The 22,893-nt window shown below is 37.0% G+C and overlaps 1 protein-coding gene across 1 annotated transcript in view; it reads right to left on the bottom strand.

The window, feature by feature from the left end:
• LOC141440054 (furin-like protease 2) overlaps positions 1-14,032 on the bottom strand; it is a 55,935-nt gene extending 41,903 nt beyond the window's left edge. Inside the window, exon 1 of the mRNA XM_074104524.1 lies at positions 13,701-14,032. Within this exon, the coding sequence (XP_073960625.1) occupies positions 13,701-13,847 (147 nt within the window). The 5' untranslated portion in view covers positions 13,848-14,032. The remainder of the gene's footprint in view (positions 1-13,700) is intronic.
• Between the last annotated feature and the right edge of the window lie 8,861 nt (positions 14,033-22,893).

Below are 22,893 nucleotides of genomic sequence, written 5' to 3'. Positions count from 1 at the left end.
AGAGCTTGCAAAAACATACACGTCCTGCGGGTCCTAGAAATCGAATCGCAGCAGACATTTATGCACGTTTTGCTGTGTCAGATATTGGTACCGGTGACTGTACTAGGTCTACAAATAAACATGTTTAAAACACTCAAACATATCATATCATATTTACATTCAAAACTCGTGTAACAGATACACGCACACACAAACTTTCGCATTTATAATAATTAAAATATACACCGTTCAAAAAAGAGACTATTCCATATTATGATTACAATGTAAAGAAACCCTAACATAAAATAACGTAAGCGAAGCAGAATGTTTGTTTACGCGACGTTGTGAACATCGTTAATTCCACCTAATTTTATGCCTGTCACTTTTTACCGCCTGTAAATATTTACCTTTGATATAACAGCGAGATATAAAGGTTACGACCTTAGACCAATAACTTGTTTGAGTATAACAATATAATAAGCTCATTACAGAAACGTTTTATTTAAATATAAAGATAAGTTTTTGGCGTTTATCATTTTGTAACCTGGATTTTAAGGGCTCAAGTTACATTTACCAGCTAACTGTAGTCAGAAAAACAAAGAGACTTTTATTATATGAAATAAAATCCCAGGGCGTCTTCTCCTGTTGGTGTGACTTCAAGAAAACAAATTTTCAAATATAAATAATGGTTATTTATTAAAAATAACTGCTTCTACGAATGTTACAAATGCAAGCTGTAGAACAGAGATATGCTCATACCAAAATTAAGTAAAAATACAAGAATGTCTTTTTCCTTATTTCACGTTGAGTTTTTGAACCACAAATCAAATTTAAATCAGAAATTAATTACAGTAATTTGATGTAATATCTAATATTATGTATTAGGGGCCTCGAAACACATCTGACAATTGTTTCCTGGCGGGACACGTCTCTATCCTTATCAGATTCAGAATTATGGATGTGGAAAAAGTTTAGGTTGCCTAATTTAATAAATAGATCTTGAGAAAATACCTTTGAAATTGTAAATGAATAACTTTTCTTTATGAGTATTACATAATATGAAGTACGGCTAGCTATCTGGACACCCTGTCACGAAGACATCCACTGCAGTAATTTTATGTGCACGTTTAATGGGTTATGCGGGATAAAAGGATAACTTGTGCTTGAGCTAAGGATAGTTTGACAGGAGCTAAGGACCCCTGAAACAAAGAAAACCTAGGTGTCTTCAACTGTTCCAGAATATTCCACAACATAACTGAATTAATCTGTCATCTCCCAGGATAACAGGATCAAAGGAATTTGGGCACAAATTTGTGCCTCTGGGAGAGGACAGGCAGGTTAATGGAAGGTAGTCAAAGCTAACGAAAGTTACATGCTTCTTATGTAGACATCACTTGTATGAAATTAAATTATGGAGGCGACAGCCTCTAACTGAGGGAATTACTCCTTTATCTGAGATTGGTTCTTGGTTCTAATTATTTATTTTGGAATTGATGTTGGAGGCAGAATGTTGACTAACCTTCGCTTTGCTGATGGCATTGTTCTCTTCTCTACATCGGCAATGGAACTGGAAAATATGCTCCAACAACTGAGCACGGCAAGTCTTGAAGTTAGACTTGCGATGAACCGGTTAAAGACACAGTTAATGACGAATACCGTCAAACGTAGGGTAGCGGTAGATGGGCAGATACTACAATATGTCGACGAATACACTTACTTGGGCCAGATAGTCTCCTTTGAAAACAGACAAGGCAAAGAAATTGATAAACGCATTGAAAATGCCTGGAGGAGCTACTGGTCCATGAAAGTGCTAATGAAGGCCAAACATCCTTTAACCCTGAAACGCAAGCTCGTCGATATGTGTATCCTGCACATCCTAACCTACGGCGCTCAGACCTGGTCTTTGACTGAGGCTCAGAAGTCCAGACTTAAGATTTGCCAGCGAGCTATGGAGCGGAGTATTCTAGGTGTTCGGAGATCTGATAGAATCTGAAACACTGATCTGCGCTCCAGAACTCAAATTGTCGATGGGGGAATGAAGACTGCCAAATTAAAATGGGACTGGGCGGGACACGTCTACCGCATGCATCCGGATCGCTGGGCCAAAGTAATCATCGATTGGGTTCCATGCGACGGGCACCGGAGCAGATGCAGACCTAGGAGGAGATGGCGGGACGACCTGGACTGATTCCAGTCAGTTGGTAAGAGCTGGCCAAGAGTAGAGACGAGTGGAATAAGAAAGGGGAGGCTTTTGCCCTGCAGTGGGACACATTATAAGCTATAAAAAACATATCATAAATATATTAATATAAAAATAAAATAATAAAATAAAACAAATAAAAAAACGGTTAATAAAAAGCTATTTAATTAGGCGCAAAAACACAGTAGTGGTCTCATAAATGTCCGAATCAGCACGTATATCCCTACCTATATTAATCACAGTATTTTCTTTCATTCAATTCGAATTAGTTCAAGGGCCTTTATAGGTCGGAGCCCTTTACAACGTTAAAGCACCGAACTCCTATCATTGGGTAAATTTCCCGTGGAATGGTGCAAGTTTGGGTCAAGTGTCGAAGTCGACCGATAGTCTGAACTGCTGACAGCGCCATCTGTGGGTTGGCCCCCGTGACTATATTGGGATGTCGTTACAAGTTTCGTTGGGATCTTGGTGGTTTTTGTGATAAGTTTGTTGTCTTCTCTGTGTAAAAAATAATAATCACAAAAGCGCATCCTTTATTAATACGGCAAATAAAATATTGTTAATCACACTATTTTTCTTTGGGTAGTAGTATAAAAAAAGAAGCAAGTAAATCCATGACGCCATGTCAGGGCATATAATATTAATTAGCACTAAATATAAAGCTTAATGTTTTTCAAACGGATCCTTAAATCGAAAAATGGCCAATACAATACAATACAAATATTCTTTATTGCACACCATAAAGCGGTACAAAAAACTTATAATATACTTAACTTAAAACTTATAATGTAAACACTCATTACTCGTAAACTTATATTTTTTGAAAAGCCTACCCAACGATACCCCGCACGTTTACGTCTAGAGGAAATACCATTATTTTTACCAGTCTCTCGGTGTCGTTAACATTTGTACTCACGCAAAATTACAGCTTTCTAGCACTATCAGTCTCTAAGCTAAGCCGCGGACGGTTAAACAACGTTAAACACTAATTGCTTAGATATTCCACTCTTAATTTCATTGATAGAAAGAGAGAGAGAAAGTACCCTTAATGAAGTAGGTACCCTTCTTGTATCGTGCGTGGGGTTCTAAGACTTCTAAGATTCACTTGCGACGAATGGAACCAACACGGTGTTTTAGCTGAGCGCGGTTGTGAAAAATAGTAAACAAGAGGTTAAATTAAATGAGAGCACTTTTTTTGAAATTTTTTTTTTGATTTTTTTTTTTTTTGATTTTTTTTTCATATAAAATGCTTCAAAATTGCAGCGTTTTTTATGAAAAGTTTTACTTTGTCTTTCATTCCTTTTGTACTCATTATTGTCGTATACGAGTAGTACTTACTCTATAACATCGACGTGTCAAATTGTTCCAGTAATTAATTATTAATGTTCAGATACGATGTAATTGGGACAAGTAGGTATGTTATTAAACAATTAGTGGCTTGTATATAATTTTCGTAATTACTAGAGCTTTTTACCGACTGATAGTTTACTGATATTAACAAATAATTGAGGAAGAATAATTAGGTATTGATGGATAATAAATAATAATATATTAGATGAATTGAGTTGTAAAGTATTTAATAAATAAGCTGCTTGAACAGGTACGTAAGGGTTAATAAAAGTACAACTTGGCCACTTATGGCTATAACCCCCATTGCGGCTGTACCTTTAATTAGTAGGTTTAATTGTTACGTTTCTTCGCAGCTAACTGTAGTTGTAGTGATATCGACGACCGGATTGCGCGGTAATAGGTAAAAAAAAATTAAATTAAAAGCTGTTTATTTCAATAAAGAAATATACGTACATTTCATTAATTAACTACTAATCCTTAATTAATACGGTCGGTAAATACGGTCGGTCGGTTGGTAAATACGGTCGGTATTTTTTTATATTTAAAAATGAAAAAATATCATCAACAAGTTCTGAATCAGTTTCTACTAAACCATCTGAACTAGTGAGATACACCTTTGGCCTCATTTGCACTTTTCATCAGCTGAGATAGGGGAATATAGATCAGTAATTACTGGCCCCTGTACCACAAAAGTTACAAGTGCTACAATTCGACAAAATTGTTAAGTTTCTCTTAGTAAAATGTTACAATTTTGTTGAATTGTAGCACTTGTAACTATTGTGGTACAGGGGGCTGGTCAGTTATATGTAAAAAAAAACATAAGAAGAAAGAAGAAACATTTATTTCATAACTAACAATCAATTAGGAAGTAACAAATATTCCAATAACTATCTAAGTAGGTACGTTTGTTATGAAAAAGGAATCCACTCAGCATTTGTCAGGTCACGGAAGGTGACTCGACGCTGATATTATGTGGATCCTAGTTGGCATGCGATACAGAACTGCCCAAAGCGCCGCGCAACGCAGCCCTACTAAAAATAAAAATAAAAAGTAAAAAAGAAAACTCACAGATAGAAATGCTGTTGTAACACCCGCTACTGCCGAACGTCCTCAAATAGCATCATACCTCAAAGTCTTATCACCTGCTATCATTCTTTGGCCTTCCATAACATTGAAACATGATGGAGTTCTGAGGTAATAAACGGAACCTAAAATCCCAACCTTACTGGAAATCGTTTTTTTTAAGTCGGCTGAAAATACAACAATATTTGTTCACGAACACGGTACATTGTTGTTAATCGGTATAAATCTCGGATTACGGCTAAGTATGATAAATGGCGGCGTAACCTCGTGACATATAGCGCAAACTGAACGCGAGATGCCTAAATATTAACTTAAAAATAAGGTTAGTATTCAATTTAGAAGTAGGTAGACGTATTTTAAGTCAGTTGAATCGTGACCCACAGAACTTTTTAATAATACTCCATACTCCCCCGTTTAACCATTTATGTAAAAATTAAAATGTCAAATTCACGGACGAGAAATGGACGGATGACCCGGTTAGGTGCGGCCAAACCACTGCTTAAAAAACGGTCACGGTACGGAATCGCAGTGACGCATCGTATGCGCACCGTTTTTAGGGTTCCGGAGCCAAAATGGCAAAAACGGAACCCTTATAATTTCGCCATGTATGCCTGTCTGTCTGTCTGTCTGTCCGTCCGTCCCCGTGGCTTTGCTCAGGGACTATCAATGCTAGAAAGCTGTAATTTTGCACTGATATATACATATGTAAACTATGCCGACAAAATGGTACAATAAATTTTTTTAAAAAACATTTTTTTATGTACCTCCCATAGACGTAAAGTGGGGGTGGTTTATTTTTCTCATCCAACCCTATAGTGTGGGGTATCGTTGGATAGGTCTTTTAACCCATTAGGGGTTTGCTAAGACGATTTTTCGATTCAGTGATTCGTTTGCGAAATATTCAACTTTAAAATGCAAATTTTCATAAAAGTCGAGCGTCCCCCCCCCCCTTTCTAAAATATAAGGCGGTGGGTGGAAAAATTAAAAAAAATCAGGATGGTAGTAAGTATTATCAAACTTTCATGGAAAACTATGACGGCTAAGTTTGCTTGAGAATTATTAGTATTTTAAGAGTAAATAGCAGCCCAAGGTATAAAATATACATAAACTTGGAAGATTATCCGTATAAAATACGAAATCCTTAGAAAAATATTACTTAATTTTTTCGTAATGGCTTCGGAACCCTATTTTGACACGCTCTTGGCCGGTTTTTTTGCATGCTTTCCACACCGTACCGCTGCTTAAAATACGCAAACGGTGTGGAATCGCTGTGACGTGCCGTAAACGTCACGACTTTTGTTCCGTAAAGACCTAAAGTTTACGACACGTCAATGCGATTCCGTATTTTAAGCAGCGGTGTGGAGAGCATGCGATAAAAACGGTGCGCATACGGTGCGTCACTGCGATTCCGCGCCGTCACCGTTTTTTAAGCAGCGGTTTGGTCGCACCTTAAATCCGCGAGTTCACGGTGGATGCAACCCGCTGCCAACCGAAGCGACTGGAGGTCTATAGAGGAGGCCTATGTCCAACAGTGGACGTCCTACGGCTGAGATGATGATAATGATGATGAATGTCAAATTATCCATATCCTTTTGCTGCTCTACCCCTAAACCGCTAAAGTGATTGATACGGAGATAGGTTTGTCGTAAGAGTATGGGAAGGACACAGGATAGCTTTTATCACAGAAAATTGCATATTTCTCGCACGATAGCGATATTCAATTTTTTCTCCGATGAAATTCCAAGCAACAGCTAGGGTAATTTCCTTATTTCTGTCATTGTAAATGCCTGGAAGAGATCGCTCTGAAATAAGCCGCCTATTGCTTACCTCTCTATGTTGTAACTGTAGCTATTGTATTGTAATTATCTCAGATTTTTAAATAAGCACTTCTTGTTTAATGAACTAAAATAATTTCCTTGCTCACCCGCGACCTTACGACAACAACACAACAACAACAACAACTAACAACTGGTAGCATGGTGTACGGTTGTGTCACTCTGAAGATGAGCTCTGGTTGAGTTCGAAACGCGTCAGTGTAGTGTGGTGGTGGTGATAGATGGGTTTGTGTGATTTGTGTGTGTTCTTACAGTGTGGAGGTGGAGGAGCTGCATGAACAAGCATATTTTGCATAAGCTTAGCTATCGTAAGGTCGCGGGTGAGCAAGGAAATTATTTTAATTCATTGATATGGACCTCCGCAAAGTAACGCCTGATTCAATAAATTACTTCTTGTTTATTTATTTATTGCAGAGATTTATTATTATTTGTTTTTATGGTATAGGGGGCAAACGAGCAGGCGGATCGCCTGATGGTAAGCGATTACCGTCGCCCATGGACACTTGCAACACCAGAAGAGTCACAAGTGCGTTACCGGCCTTTAAGGTAGGAGTACGCTCTTTTCTTGAAAACTTGAAGGTCATAGCGGTCCGGGAATACCGCAGGCGATAGCTCATTCCAGAGTTTTGCTGTGCGAGGCAGGAAATTTCTGGAAAAACGCACAGTAGAGGACCGCCAACCATCTAAATGGTGAGGATGGACGTGTTGTCGCGTAGGTCGGTGGCGAAAGGATGCGGCAGGGATCAACCCGAATAACTCCTCGAGCACTCCCCGTTGTACATGCGATAGAGGATGCACAGTGAAGCTACATCTCTACGCAGCGCCAAAGAGTCAAGTCGATCGGAAACTCGTTGGCAGCCGACTATTCGAGTCGCTCTCCGTTGTATGCGGTCCAGAGGGAGAAGCTGGTACTGGGGAGCCCCTGCCCACAGATGAGAGCAGTATTCCATATGTGGGCGAACCTGCGCCTTATAAAGCTGGAGGCGGTGGGCCGAAGTGAAATACTGTCTCAATCTGTTGAGCACGCCGAGCTTCTTTGAGGCTAATTTAGCCTTACCCTCTAAATTTGATTTGATTTAGATTTTGGAAACTGCTGTAATATTTTCGATGAAATTTGGTATGTGACGGTTTTTGGTGAATAATCGATCAACTCATCCGTGTTACTGGGGAAAACGAGGGTTCTTAAGTTTTCTTTTCGTTTTTCTTGAAATAAAATTTGACGCAAAATAGGATCGGTAATTTCACAAGCATGATTTAATTTTAATTTTGCTTTTTTATACATTTTTATTCAAAGGTTTTTTTATTTTATTTTACAGCTTATTTCATTATGTATGTTCTCCAAAACAAAAGAGCATCCCAGCAAAGCTCGGCTGTCCAGGTACTAATGACTATCAATTATGATATAATTATAATTATAGAATAATCTTCTATATAAATAAAGATGAATCTCCGAAATGTATGTACAACGAAATGTAAGGCAACGTCATACGAGACGCTAGCTAGCTCTGTTAGCGAGTAGTGCGAGACGGGCGCAGGCTGAAAATCAGCGCCGCCGGTTGTCGACCGGCAGCATGTGAATGCTGAGCTTGAGCCTATTGCCACATATTTGTAACGTGTCTGTTGTTTTTGTTTTTGTCTTTTGTTATGTTCATTGTATTTTTTTTAATGTGGCAATAAATGTATTTTTATTTTATTTTATTTATTTATAAATAAGTGATCACTTTTGTACCATGTCGCTTTCAGTCGGTACACAATTTCGTATGGCTTTTCAAACATGACGTTAAAATGACAAGGTACAAAAGTGATCACTTATTTATGACGTTGACTGTACGTGCATAACTTCCGAAAGACGGCACCGAATTGGATAATTACTTTTTTGTTGTATTCCTTATTGTCAGGACAAGAATTGTGCTAAACAAAATACTTGAGGTATCCCATCTTAGGCCTCTAGTTTGGCAACTACACTGGTGTTGCAGATGTTTATGGGCGGTGGTGATCTCTTACCATCAGGAGATCCACTTGCTTGTTTGCCGTCGTCGAATAAAAAAAAATAAAAAAAAAAGGTTGGAACAGGGGCGAAGCCGCGGGCAACAGCTAGTATTAAATAATAATTCATTCATTAATTGCGAACGATTTAGTTGAGGTTGTGGTCTGGGTTACAGAGCACAAAATAACTACGCGGCTACGCTACTACGTACGCTACGCAGTACCGTCTACGATGCGTAGCAGCCACAGCTATGCTACGTGGGTCGTAGTGTCTGCGCCTAAGCACGTAGTTGCTGCGCGTACGCTACTTAGCGGCACGCAGAGTCCTTGAATATACTAACTGCTAACGCAAGAGCGTTAAATGATCTCCGCGTAGTTACCTAAAGTACGTTTATTACTAATCCGTACTAATGTAACTACTAGTTACGTACTAAAATAACTTTGTCTATCGGTTACCTCTTAGCTTTAAACCATATATATATGGAGATAGTTTGACACCCTAGAAAGGGCATAGTCGTAGAAATGAATACTTTTATCCAGAAAATGAACTGTTGAAGTTAATGGAAATAAAAAAAAACATGCTATGAATGAAATGAAATGACAGATATTTCAATTTCATTCTAATCATAGCCAAATAATTTAGTAAAATATTTCGTAAACCGACTACCTGTATCATCGACATCAAAAGTAGCTGCTTGTATATTTTTATTTTGTCGCCTTACAGTCTAATCAGTATCATGATTATATGGGTGACGTCTACAACAGATAATTTCTGCAGTGCCTTTGAGGCATGTCACCGTGTATTGTACTAATTACTTAGATGTGGTTAAAGAAAGTCATAAGCAACTTTTTTTGTTTACATTTCACTAAGAACCACTATCACATCCACACTATTACATTCCACTATCTATTTTAATTTTTAAACTCACTTTTTGTCTGTCCCTGACTGAATACTCCTCTCATCCACTCAAAGGTTGACTGGTGGAGATCCTTTAAAGGGATAAGTTTGCTTTTGTACATATATCTCATTGTTTGTCCATTGTGTTTGTTCCCTTATTTTTTACAATAAAGAGTTTACATACATACATACATCAACGACACATTCGAAGCGCAAAAAAATCTGAATGGACAATATTACTTTCAAAGCACGGCTTACTCGTAAGCTTAGCGTATCCACTCGTTTAGCTTCTCAAAGCTCTAAAAGCTCGACATCCCCAAGTGCTCCTTACAAGAGTGAAAGGGTGAAAGCAGAGCACAATAAAAACATTAAGTGACGTCTCGTCTTCACCTAAGGACGTTTTTATACGATTTTTAGGTTAATCCTTTGGCATTTTACGCTAAAGTGTAGATTTTAAAAAGTTTTATATACTTTAACGTGTAAATTTACAATTTAGTATACTACAAATATTCTGTACTGGACACCACAAATCAATATAGGTTGTTAACTAACCAGCAATTTTAATAAAAAACATAGTGAACTTAATGGCTTAAAAGCTATCTCTTCTACAACTATTTCTTGAGTTCAAATCTAAGCCTAATATGATTTATTAACGGTCAAATCTACTTGAAATTTGTTACAAAAACAACAGTGAAAAAACTCAAAGTAAAACATTTTTTTAGCATAGATTATTTATTCTTCATATTTTCTTGTCAGGATGCTAAAAACTATCTTATTTTATAAAAAAAAACAATGAATAATACTATCATATGTTGCTTCCCCACTACAAAAAAAATGGTAGCGGAGAAGCAAGGAATAATAGTTAAGTCCATTAACCTTCCTAAAGTAACGCCTAAATCAATCATTTATTAAAGCATCATTAATGAGCCACAGTAGACATAACACAAACAAGTAAAAGCGAAAGTATTAATTAAAATACCCCACTACAAATACACTCAAATGTCTTCTTATTGAGCACCACATTGCGACCAATACAAAAAACGCGTAAATTAAAAAAATACAATACAGAACATTTATTAGGAAATCTATCAATTGGTAAAGTCAGAAATTAAAACTACATAGGATTGAAAAACTACTTAGTAAATTCAGTTATTTGGTAAAGTAAGCCGAGTTCATACTTATACTTATACCATAAATGAGAAATATGTGTGGGCTGCATTTACCTCCAATACACGAAATATGTGTAGCAATTTTTGAGAATTCCTATAGTATTTTCAATTTAGCTGCCAGATCTGCTATGACTCTCGCAGGCAAAACCGCAAGAAAAGCCTAATTCCCTTGGCTAGAATGCGATCAGCTCGTTACAATGGCAATGGGCAGGCCATATGGCTCAGAAAAACAGACAGCCGTTAAGGGCAGAAAAGGTCTCAAATTGAGACCGCAGATCGGCAAGCGCAGCTTAGGACGTTCACCAACGAGATGGAGGACGACTAGGGTAAGGCCGCGTGTTCACGGTGGATACAAGCCGCTTCCAATTGAAGCAACTGGAGGAGGCCTATGTCCAACAATGGACGCTCTCTGACTGATCTGATACCTATTATGATGATGATGAAAGACTCAAAACGAAAAGTACTAACTTTATAGCTATATCAATAACAAATTGAAATAAAACCTCGAATTCTTGTGTGAAAAGTAAGCTGATTTTTTTTTCATAAAATTTCAATTTCACGTGCCGACGAAACTTTTCAACAACAAATTGGAATAAAAGTTGCGAAAATAATCGCGTCAAAGTATGTTAATGTTAAATTTATAATATTCAATAAGTAGGTATGTTCAGTAACGAATGAATGTCAGTTACTGTAGTACGAGTATGACATTATGATAGTGGCGTAGCTACCGGAGGGCTAGACGGGGCAGTCTCTCCATCGCTCGTTGCATTACTCTGAGCCACTTCAAGAAGCCAACAGTCGAAGACAACGTCTCAGAGGCACAAGTTATCACTAGCAACACACAGATTGAAAAGTAAGTTTTCAGTCACTAAGGAATATAGGATGAGAGACATCAAATAGTTTAGATTAAATAGCAGGTAAAAATTCCTTCAAGTTATACATATAACTGTTTAAACCAATGTATTTTTTGTTGTGTTTATATTTACAATTTTATAGGTACATACACACCAAAAAACCTATTTACAAGGGTCTGAAATGAATATCCTAACCACGTTAAATTACTTATATTACATGTTATATGTAAGCTAACCCTCAAGCTATATCAAACAGTCGGTCGGGATCATATTTGCGTTCGTTCCTTCTTTAATATACGGGTTTACTGAAACTTGTTTATTGAATACTGCATATTTGATGTCACGTATTACATCATGTTTACATAGAAACATGTATCCATAATGGCGTTAAATTTAGGAAAATATGGAACGAAACACAGTAGGTATGTCTTTTCTTGGTACGATTTTGATGAGGTACTATCGAACTTCGAAAATACTTATTAATTTCCTTTTAATTTTTGTTGTATTTATTTTTACGGTTTTCCTGTTAGAATCTTATTATCTGAAATGTAACGCAACTAGATCATTACGCAAATATGAGCCCCTACCGGGATCCGAATTCTAGCGTCATAGTCAGGATGACCTGACTATCACATACATACTATTCGATCGACAAGCCGGTATAACTCCGTATATATACTCGTGAATATAATATGGTTTAATGGCATAGATGTAAAATGATTCGTAAAGTTTTGAGAGCTATAAATAATGTTAATAATATCACCATAACAGTTACAGGTTTCATTTGTTTACAAAACACGAAATAATGTTCGTTTACCCCTTTTTATATTCGTTTGTTTTACTACATCTACTTCATAAAACTACGTTCAAAACAAAGGTTGATTGGCCTGATTCTTATATAACATTATGGTTTGCATACGATATATCCTTGATTGTATTTACTGAACAAAGCATTTCCTCGGAATCGAACTCTTTCCAGTGTCGTTCTAAATCAATTTCCGGAGAACATAAAACCTTCTTATACCAATTTCCCTCAAGAAAAACAGGTTTGGAGGCGAAATCAGGATTAGTCTACTCGCAAAATGATTTGAATTAGATATTGACTTAAGTTTTTATCTGCTATTAAATATATTCTGATCTCCGTAAATGATATTCTTAAGGACTGACAAGTAAATGTAAAATTAATGTTTCATCCATTTATTAATTTCAAAGTTAGTTCATTGATTCAGGCCACTCTCAGTGCAACTAGTAAATAAGCTCAAGTTCGTACGGCTTTAATTCCTGTTCCTGACCCACCACAGAAACATTTCACAGTATAAACGTCATAGTGACATCTCATTAATTAACAAGGAAAATTGTTTTGTTTCTGTCTAGCAAAGGCAAGACTTACAAACTTTCGCATTTATAATATTAGTGGGATGTGATAGATGAAGAAAAATTTATGTCCAGTTGACATAACATAACAAGCGGATAGACAAGGAAACTTGTAATCTGTGTAATATTGTAATCAACTTACAATCATAATGTTTTCGGAAATAGTGCATCTCATTTCTTATGCCTCTAAATTTGGCAATGTTCCTTAAGTATTGAAAAAAGGCGATTAATTTTTAGACTTGTAACATAATCTACTTTCGTTTCGGTAATCTCCTCGATATACCTACTACTGATGTCAACCTACAGCGAGTCATCTTGTCATGTAACTATATAATGTTGTTGCAATAAGATCTATTTACTAGGTATCGCTTTCTTGTCATGAGCTTTAACACAACCTGCTTTATATTGCAAGTTAAACTTCACCCACTTTCAGTGTTTGGAATGACTAGCAATTAGATGTAAATACTACTACCGGCTACAAGATGTATAGATATCAAAAATAAAATCTGCAAGTGCTTATTTAAGTATGGTGAGTTGGATGTTGTGATCAAAATTAAAATTAAAATGTTTATTCTTTTTTTTTTATTCGACTGGATGGCAAACGAGCAAGTGGGTCTCCTGTTATTCTGTAAGCAAGCCTCAAAAGACTCTTTTATGTGTTAAGTTAAGTACCTTTATACTATCAGCGCTTGTAGAAAGCCACACGAGCGCGAGCTCTACAGTGAAGGAAAAAATCGCGAGGAAAACTGCACAACCTACGAAGCAATTCAATCTGTGTGTGAAGTTTTCAATCAGTAGTAGACCCACGTGGGAACTACGGTCCAAGCCTTCTCATTCTGAGACGAGGCCTGTGCCCACCTGTAGGACGTATATACGCAATGATGTTATTTTTATTGTAGAAAGAGCATCATTGCCAAGAAGAATGTGCCGCAAGAATCTTGACTGAAAATCATCAGGGATTTGGGGCCATACCTGTCCGTGGTTGAGGAAGCCATGTCTGTGGGCCAGACTGTGAGCTTCCTCCGGCCCGCCAGGCACGTGCACCGCGAACTGGTGGTGGTAGAGTGGCGCACACGCGTCCAGAAATGCCAGCACTAGATACACGCCAAGCGCGGACATAACGCCACGCGCGCATCGCACGCACTAACTCACGTCCATAACTACTAACTTAAACCGTCGAACGCCCGATTACGGCAAATCCGTTTTTAATTCCAGTTTCGTACACTCGCGGCTGATGGGGTTTTAATGGGCGATCGTATTTTGTTTTGGTGTTGCTGGAGACACGTGCGTCGCGGCTGACGTCTCCGCGGATACTGAGCATCGTGAGTGGAGGTCTGTCGGGATTGTTTTGAGCGCATGCGTCCAAGTTGGCGCCCTTTCTTTAGCCTACTTGGTATCCTGACGTATTGTGTGCATGGCATCAATTGACTCGCATACTTAATTGGATCGGGGCACCGTGCTCTTGTTCTGTGCAGGTTAACCTGCGTGTTTTTCTCGCTCGCTGTGTAGAGACTTATTTAAGTTCTTTTGTAGAGCAGCGTAGCGCTACGTGTTGATAAATACGTGCTACGCCGTAGCACTGTCTGAAGTATAAAATATATGAATTTAAGTATGTATGTTAAGTTGAAAAGGGACCGTAAAAGTAACAAAAATTTGGAATTGAAATAAAAAATACAAAAAGATTCCAAAAAACCAATCTTAAGTTGATTGCTTAATAACGACATCTCTCGGGTGGTTAGTTCCAATGGAGTACTGAAATGCTTATAAGCATGCTTATTAGCTTAGCACGCCAATAAAGAGCATGTGTAAGGCGGCCTTTACTTTGGTAACCGCGATGAGAGTAGGAAAATATCTGTCATCCAGGTGGTATCATTAGAAGTTATGTTTACTTGTAAATCGGTTCCAAATGTTGGAAGTTTAATTTCACTCATTTCTAAAATTAGGTAAACTTGAATTTTGGTAAAGTTATAAGTAGGCAGTATACTTGCATAAATAGACATCATAGCATTAAAAACTTTCGAGGTTCTAATGTTCCTACACCGTTTCCACTAAAACGTCTACTTTACATGATTTCGAGGTCTCTAACCTAGCCATATTCTAATAACATAAGTTAAGAACCAAGTTCAAGTTAAATTCACAAACTGTCGACAAAAGTTGGAAGGAGGTGTCGAGGTACGATAAATAATTCCGATTCCCTAGGGTCTAGAGTGATAAGGGGCTACAAGACCCAAGCTGGAATACCTGCTGTATATCTGTAATACGAGTATGCGCGGTAACTTGCAAAGTTCTGAAAAGTAGATAGACCCGCTTACTCCTGCCTTGCTAGGTCAGTACCCTTTAGTCTTGACCTGACGCTGAGATACGGTCAAGGTCATAAGTATACAAGACTTTCATAACAGACGTCACAGTCATACGTGCTGGGCACAGGCCTCCTCTCAGAACCAGAGGGCATCTACATGTACCTACACAATATTTTTTTGAAGTAGCCTGTATAGTGTCCCACTGCTGGGCAAAGGCCTCCCCTCTTGACCTCCACAACTCTCGTTCTGACGCAATGTCAAAACTGCTAAGCTAAAATGGGACTGGGCTCTCCAGAACACGTCTATTTGCGGCCAGCGACATCGAGGCTGACCGAGAAGGAGATGGCGGGACGATCTGGACACGTACGCAAAGGACTGACACGTTAATCGTTACTATTCTCATGAATCATAAAATTAATATAAACAAAATTATTTTGCTTTACTCAAGTGTGAGATTGTTCCAACCATTTTACTATTCTCATCTGAATTCATAAAAATTACATCTTGGTATATTCAGCGTCGCAAATCATATATTAGGTCTCATGTGTTTAAAGAAATAATAACTAATATTATGAAATAAGTGCATTCAGATTCCGGTTTTAAGCACTTTTTAAGTTCATTTATTTATTGTCAGTATCGCGTTGACCTCCTTGATATCTTTAGTACCTGTAGTATATTTATTACCTTAAGTACATTATTATGGACAATAGGTATCTTTCGGGGAACTCTGAAAATAATCAAAAGAAAATTAAGAACATAATACGTGAGCGCCGCTATCGTTTTCGCGAAAGAGACGAAAACACTCAGAATATGTACTTGTTATCGTCTGATTGAAAAACCCCCAGATCATGAAATTTTTAGGTATACGTGAGACGCCACCCCATTGTATAATGTGGCCAACTAACACCGCCATATCGTTCAAAACTCATCATTGTACGATTTACCTAGTGAAGTTTAGCTATGTCGAATAAATAAAGTACCGCTACCGAATGCCTATAAACTCAAACAGATATAAAATTTAAATCTATTGACATTCATATCCAAGGCGTATTATAAAATTAATATTTATACTCGTATCATGGGCAAGTATGTTTGGAGAAAGGTTTAAATTACTAAGCCTACGCTAGACTAATCGGTATTTCCATTATCTCTTGCAATATGCAAATACGTCATGAACAAAATGAACCATAATCAGCGACAAAAATTGACTCATCTTTTTCACTGCCGAACAAAACAACTCAAACTAAACACGATCTGGACTTCAACATGTAACCATATTCCATTCCGGCTGTACGACACATTCAAAAAGGAATATCTTTTAAAACCCCACGAGTTCCGAACTAGTGAAGTAGGGTATTCAATTCAGAGTCGGCTAGGAAATTCAAATGCCTTATTTGTTCTAGAGGAAACTTCTCGACTTGCCGCCTTGTCGCAAGTCACTGGCGGCCGAGGTTAACATTTCAACAGCCATTTTTCATTATTTTTCTATACTTGTATTCACTATCCCATACAAAACAAATAAATTTATACATAAATAAGCAGAACAATACATTTTATAGAACTATTCAAAATACAGTTACGTTTAAAACAACATGACATCGGGCAACCACATTTTATAGATTCTTCTATTCTTTGTATATTGACGTATTTTTATTTTGTACCCACTGCCTTTTGCGTCACAAGTATTTTTCTTCTCGTGTACTTTAATCCCCGAACTACAGTTTCCGAAACAAAATTATAAAGACGATATTTTTAGGGCTGAGCCATTGCCATTGTATCGATTTTTTTTATTAAAGATCTGCGCAAAGAACTAAAAAGAGTCTCAAAACAAGAACGCTTAATTGTTAGTTTTAATTAGCCAAATATAACGTGACACGAGATCTCTGCTGCTTCCTGATTGGTTGAAAGTAGTTTATACCAGACCAGTCAGTCAGTAAAACACTCGACCAAGCCTTGTGGCATAAACCCTGAGCCCTCATTATGCAATAGTGGTATAAAGTACTATTTCTTTTTTTTTACAGAAATAGGCTAGCGTTTGACCACAATCACGTCTGCTGGTAAGCGAACATGTGGACTAAGATTTCCTAATAAATGCTATTTCTTCAAAAACAAGTTCAAATTTAATATTTCGTTACGTTTCCTCCTCGTTTACCCAACCCTCTGCCTTCCAACGCGGGGAATGGAGACAAAGTTTCATAGATGAACTGCCATGTTTGGTAAGTAAATAAACTGACTTTATCTGACTTTAGAGAAATGAACACACTAATTTGACTGTTATGTAATGTATGCGTGCAATGTAAAGGCTGAGCCGTGTATGGAAACATTTTTAAAGCCAAAGTGGATGTTGAATGTGTAATGTAAAGAAGTTCTCGCATGAAAGTGGAAGTAGGTAGCGTGAGCTGCCCGGCCATGTTTTTAAATACTTACCTTTATATTTTTACGGACAGCATTGCCTCAACAGAGTTCTATTGTATCTCAAAATGAGGTTCGATATTTTTAGTCACTAATTTTCGATGATACTACAATCCCGCATACCCAACAATGGCTAATGCCGCATGCTCTACAAAAAGTAGCAAATTGAAATTTCGCAGCTGGTGTAATATAAATAGATAAATATGATAAATATCATGGGACACTTGACACCAATTGACCTAGTCCCAAACTAAGCAAAACTTGTACTATGGGTACTAGGCAACGGATAAACATACTTATATAGATAAATACATATTTTAAACATCCAAGACCCGAGAACAAACATTCATAGTGTTCATACAAATAACTGGCCGAGACGCACACCGTACATTGGTTACCTACTTGTAACAACACACGCAATAAACAAAGAAAACAATCTCCATGTCGCGGGTTGTGCGTAGTAATTAATTATAGCCAAGCTGTTCTACGATATTATTTCCATACACATGTTCGATAATAAATAATTTATCAGTACACATAATTATGAGCGACAACACTATTTAAATAGTTGGCTACAAATAAACATTCTCGGTGAGTAAGCGGCTTGATTGAGTCGCTAGAAATTGTAACCATGTTAATTATGAACACATAATTCACTCATTTATTCCGGCGTTATTCCTGCACGCGTTCATACATTGAGCTACAAATTACTGACAAAATGTAGTGATGATATTTTAATAGCACGTTTTGGTTTTTTTATATTAAGTTTATCTTCTATAAGTCACGATACGTATAAAAGAGTATAGTTGAAAGAGTACGTGACTGATTGACTAACTGACAACGCACAGCATACACCTGGAGCTAGAGACTCGAAATTTAACAGACAAAGGATCAGAAAGGTGTACTGAGAAGGAATAGTTTGAAGATTTTAGAATTTTCGAAATGTTTAGAAAAACAGCCAATTTGTATACTTCAGAGGTAGCGATACTGCAGTGTTAATCTAGTTTAGAAACAATTTTGTTTCGTTATAGTCGGTCTTATTTATAATATTGTGTTGTTTACGTCGGTAAAAATATGTTTATCAAATAAAAAATCAGTACGAAAACGCTATTTTGAGTACAGTCAAGGGCATAAATAACTACACGTTTCCGAGACATCGAAAATATCTATACATACACCTTTAAGGCACTAAAAATAGGGTCGATTTATATTTACATACTCGTATATTTAACGCTGTGGATGTATAGATGTTTATGCCTTCGACTTACTGTGAACCAACTAACCTCTCTCTGTGAACTCTGGTCGAGTTCTAAACTTCTAGTGGTGATAGTTGGGTTTGTGTGGTTTGTATGTGTTTTCTTACAGTATTCTTGCATAGATGTACCTAACTATCATAAGGTCGCGTGTGAGCAAAGTAATTGTTTTTAGTTCATCAAAAGTACATCTTACTATTCTTACTAATATTATAAACGCGAAAGTTTGTATGGATGGATGTTTATTTGGATGTTCGGATGTTTGTTACTCTTTCACGCAAAAACAACTGAACGGATTTGCATGAAATTTGGCATACAGGTAATATATACCCTGGATTAACATATACTACTACTACCTACTACTGCCTGCTGCTCTTTATACCGAAATAATGTATGGTGTCTGTGGAATCAAAAACGGATAAATACAATTATTATAGATAGATACATACTTAAAAACATATTAACCACCCAAGACCCGAGAACAAACATTCGTATTTTTCATACAAATATCTGCCCCGACACGGGAATCGAACCCGGGACCTCAAGCTTCGTAGTCAGGTTCTCTAACCACTAGGCCATCTGGACGTCTAAAAACTTAACGTCCATACTAATATTATAAATGCAAAAGTGTGTGTGTTTGTGTGTTTGTATGTATGTTTGTCCGTCTTTCACGTCGAAACGGAGCAACGGATCGACGTGATTTTTGGCATAGTAGATAGTTTATGGGCCAGAGAGTGACGCGAGGGAACAGCGCGGGATAACCGAATTCTACGCGGGCGCTAGAAAGCTAGTATAATAATAAAGTAAAAAAGTCATGTCCAAAATAAGGTTATCTTACTCGTTGTATGTAAAACAATAGTGGCAAACTGTCGTTAATTATACCGCGAGGCACGTAGTAAACTAATTTTGATAATTCTAGGCATTCCCACCCGTTCTTTGCTAGCTGACTATCTGACAGCTTGGTGATTAATTTTATTCTGCGTAATTTATTACCACACCAACTTAAGAGAAATATGCCTTGAACTTGAACCATTATTATTACTTAATTAATGACTAGCTGTGCCCGCGACTTCGTCTGCGTGGAATTAGATCTATCTCAGCCTATCATAATACAAAACAAAATACAACATTACTCGGTTTATTTGTGTGTTCTTATGTTATGGGTGTTCATGGGCGAAGGTGATTGTTTTCCGTCAGGTGACCCGCCTGCTTGTTGTCCCTTATAACATTTTAAAAAATACTTCCAAACAGTAATTACCGTTCAGAAGATTCGTATTTAAAAATAAGCTTTAAAAGTAAAACGTAAAATTTTAACGAAATCCATAGAACTGTTTCTGAATTCCTTGATGTCCATACTAATATTATAAATGCGAAAGTGTGTGTGTTTGTATGTTTGTCCGTCTTTCACGTCGAAACGGAGCGACGGATCGACGTGATTTTTGGAATATAGATAGTTTATAGGTAAACTTCATAGGCCACTTTTTATCCCGGTAAAATGCATAGTTCCCGAGGGAATAGCGCGCGATAACCGAATTCCACGCGGGCGAAGCCACGAGCAATAATAGCTATTAAATAAATAAATATAAAAGAATTACTCATTCAAAGATATGCTCGTTTAAAAACCTTTCTTTACACATTACACCGTATCACACCATGACCGTAACAGCAACGTGTCCAGCAAATAGTACATTGTGTCTTAAGGGCGGTAAATAAGGAATTACGAACGAGAGTCTATTAGAAGCCCGAAGTCGAAGACTGAGGGCTTTAATGAGTCGATGTTCGTAATTCTAGTACCGCCCGTGCGACATTCAATGTTTTCCATCACATTAGCGAGTAAAATTGTATATGTCTAAAAGAAAAACTAATATTTTTTCAAAAATTGCCGATACCGCTGACTACGTTCTTGGCAGCGCCAGCTCTCGCTATATATTCTTTGTATTGTATCGATGCCTTTAACATGCCCATTGTATTATTTAACAATCTTCCAAAAGAATTGTGTTCGCTGCATTGTATGGTTTTCCAGAATAAATTGACGTTATGGCTTCAAGAACACTGCTTTTATAGTGGCAAGGAATTTGGATTATTCTAAGCGTTTGTAATTGTACTTACCTATTTTGTATCTTAATTGTGTTGACATCACTGTTTTTCAAATTTCTATTGTTATAAATTCTTTTTTATTGTAATTTGACATATCCAGGAAATCCAATTTTATACATTATTTAAAACTTAATATGAGGACATAATTTTGATTTTAATATTGTTTTTTTTTTCTACCAATTGATTCACTTTATACTTATTATTATAATTTGCATGCTGATGTATCGCCTGAATACTGTAACCAATATTGTTTAAATATCATTTTCTTGTACGTGTTCTAAGCAAATAAACATCTTTCTTTCATTCGAAAAGTTTGAGACCTTGCCTTTGCCTTGTTTCGTAACCAACCGTCGCCGTCGCGTGTCATGTATACGTTTGACATTCCGTCTGGCACGTTCCTATTACGGTCATAGCATGATACGGTGTTATGTGTAGAGTACCCATTTTGACATTTGCTTTGCCCAGACGAAGACTTAAAAACATAATAATATTTTAGTACAAGTTCGTAACTTTTATGAATAACGTAACGTGTTTAATTATTCTACGTAATAATTAGCACCGTTACAATGAAAACTTGGCATTAATCATTAAAAACTTCAATCGTAAAACTAACATTAAAATATAGTTTACAACGGTCGATTCACACGCTACCTACCGATAAGAACGATAAAACTTTGCCAGGTTAAACAAGATTAACCTATTTAAGGTGATTAACTCAATTTCCCAAGTACGTGGAATATTGCGTTATATAGACTCGCATTTTCAAGTTATGCAGCGAATGCAGTTTCAATATAGAATTAACATAAAAAAATATTAAAAACGATTTTACCAGCGCAGCGTTTTGGAATTGTACCCACTTATATTAAGAGAACAATAACATGGGATTTTGAAGGGGTCAATATATTTAAAAGAAGTTTTATTCTAATGTTTTTGGAAATACAAGTGATAGTCAAAAATCTTTAAACTATTATAATACGGTATTTGACAACTCCTGAAATTGCCATATCTTAATATTATTATAAAAATATAGATATACAGATAGTGTTTAGCGAAGAGAAAATTTAAATCGGTTGAAAATTGGATTTATAGCGATTTTTTGAAAAATCTATATACCTGTCTCTTTCTCAAACGGTTTTCTCTATGCAGCAATTATGGCGGTATTGGCGTGTGACGTCACATGCCAGTATGTCTTTCTCTGTCCAATCTTGAATTGCAAACCTTTATAACTTTGTTATTTGTAAAGGTATCTTAAAAATTGTTTTTCTATTCGATAACAGACATTCTGTTGTTTTAATTTATAAAACATATACAAAATAGTCAAATACCGTATAGTGACCGGTGTAAGTGGAGAGCCCTGGGAGAGGCCTATGTCCAGCAGTGGACGTCTTTCGGCTGACACGATGATGATTATAATAGTAACACTAGCTGTTGCGCGCGACTTCATTTTCAGAGAATTCAGTTATCGTGCCTTCGCGGGAGCTATAAAATTTTTCGGGATAAAAACTATCCTATGTCCTTTTTAGGATCTCAAATTATCTCCATACTAAATTGGTATCTCTTATTTCGCCATTTTTGTAAATGATTCGTTTCGCAAATGTTTAATTTAGCCAAATACATTGTATTCTGAAACTGAACTATTCAGGATTTATTTCAAAACCATAGGGTTCTAACCCTATATCTTAGGTAAGTTTTATAAACATTTTGAAACATTTGCAGTTTGAGAATAAAATGCATTTGGCCAAATGAAACATTACTGAAACAGGCAGGTTTTGCAGGTGGTAGGACCTTGTGCAAGGTCCACCCGGATTGCTACCACCATCTTGCTCGCTAATCCTGCCGTGAAGCAGCAGTGCTTGCACTGTTGTGTTTCGGTGCGGAGAGTAAGACAGCCGGTGAAATTACTGGCACTTGAGGTATCCCATCTTAGGCCTCTAGGTTGGCAACGCATCTGCAATCCCCCTGGTATTGCAGGTGTCTATGGGCGGTGGTGATCTCTTACCATCAGGAGACCCACTTGCTCGTTTGCCATCCAGTCAAATAAAATAAAAAAATAAAAAAAACGTTATGGTTAGGCATTAGTGAAACTATCAAATTTCAGCACGT

The sequence above is a fragment of the Choristoneura fumiferana genome, chromosome 21, assembly GCF_025370935.1.
Source record: "Choristoneura fumiferana chromosome 21, NRCan_CFum_1, whole genome shotgun sequence".
Taxonomy (NCBI): domain Eukaryota; kingdom Metazoa; phylum Arthropoda; class Insecta; order Lepidoptera; family Tortricidae; genus Choristoneura; species Choristoneura fumiferana.
This window is presented reverse-complemented; position numbering and strand designations above follow the sequence as displayed.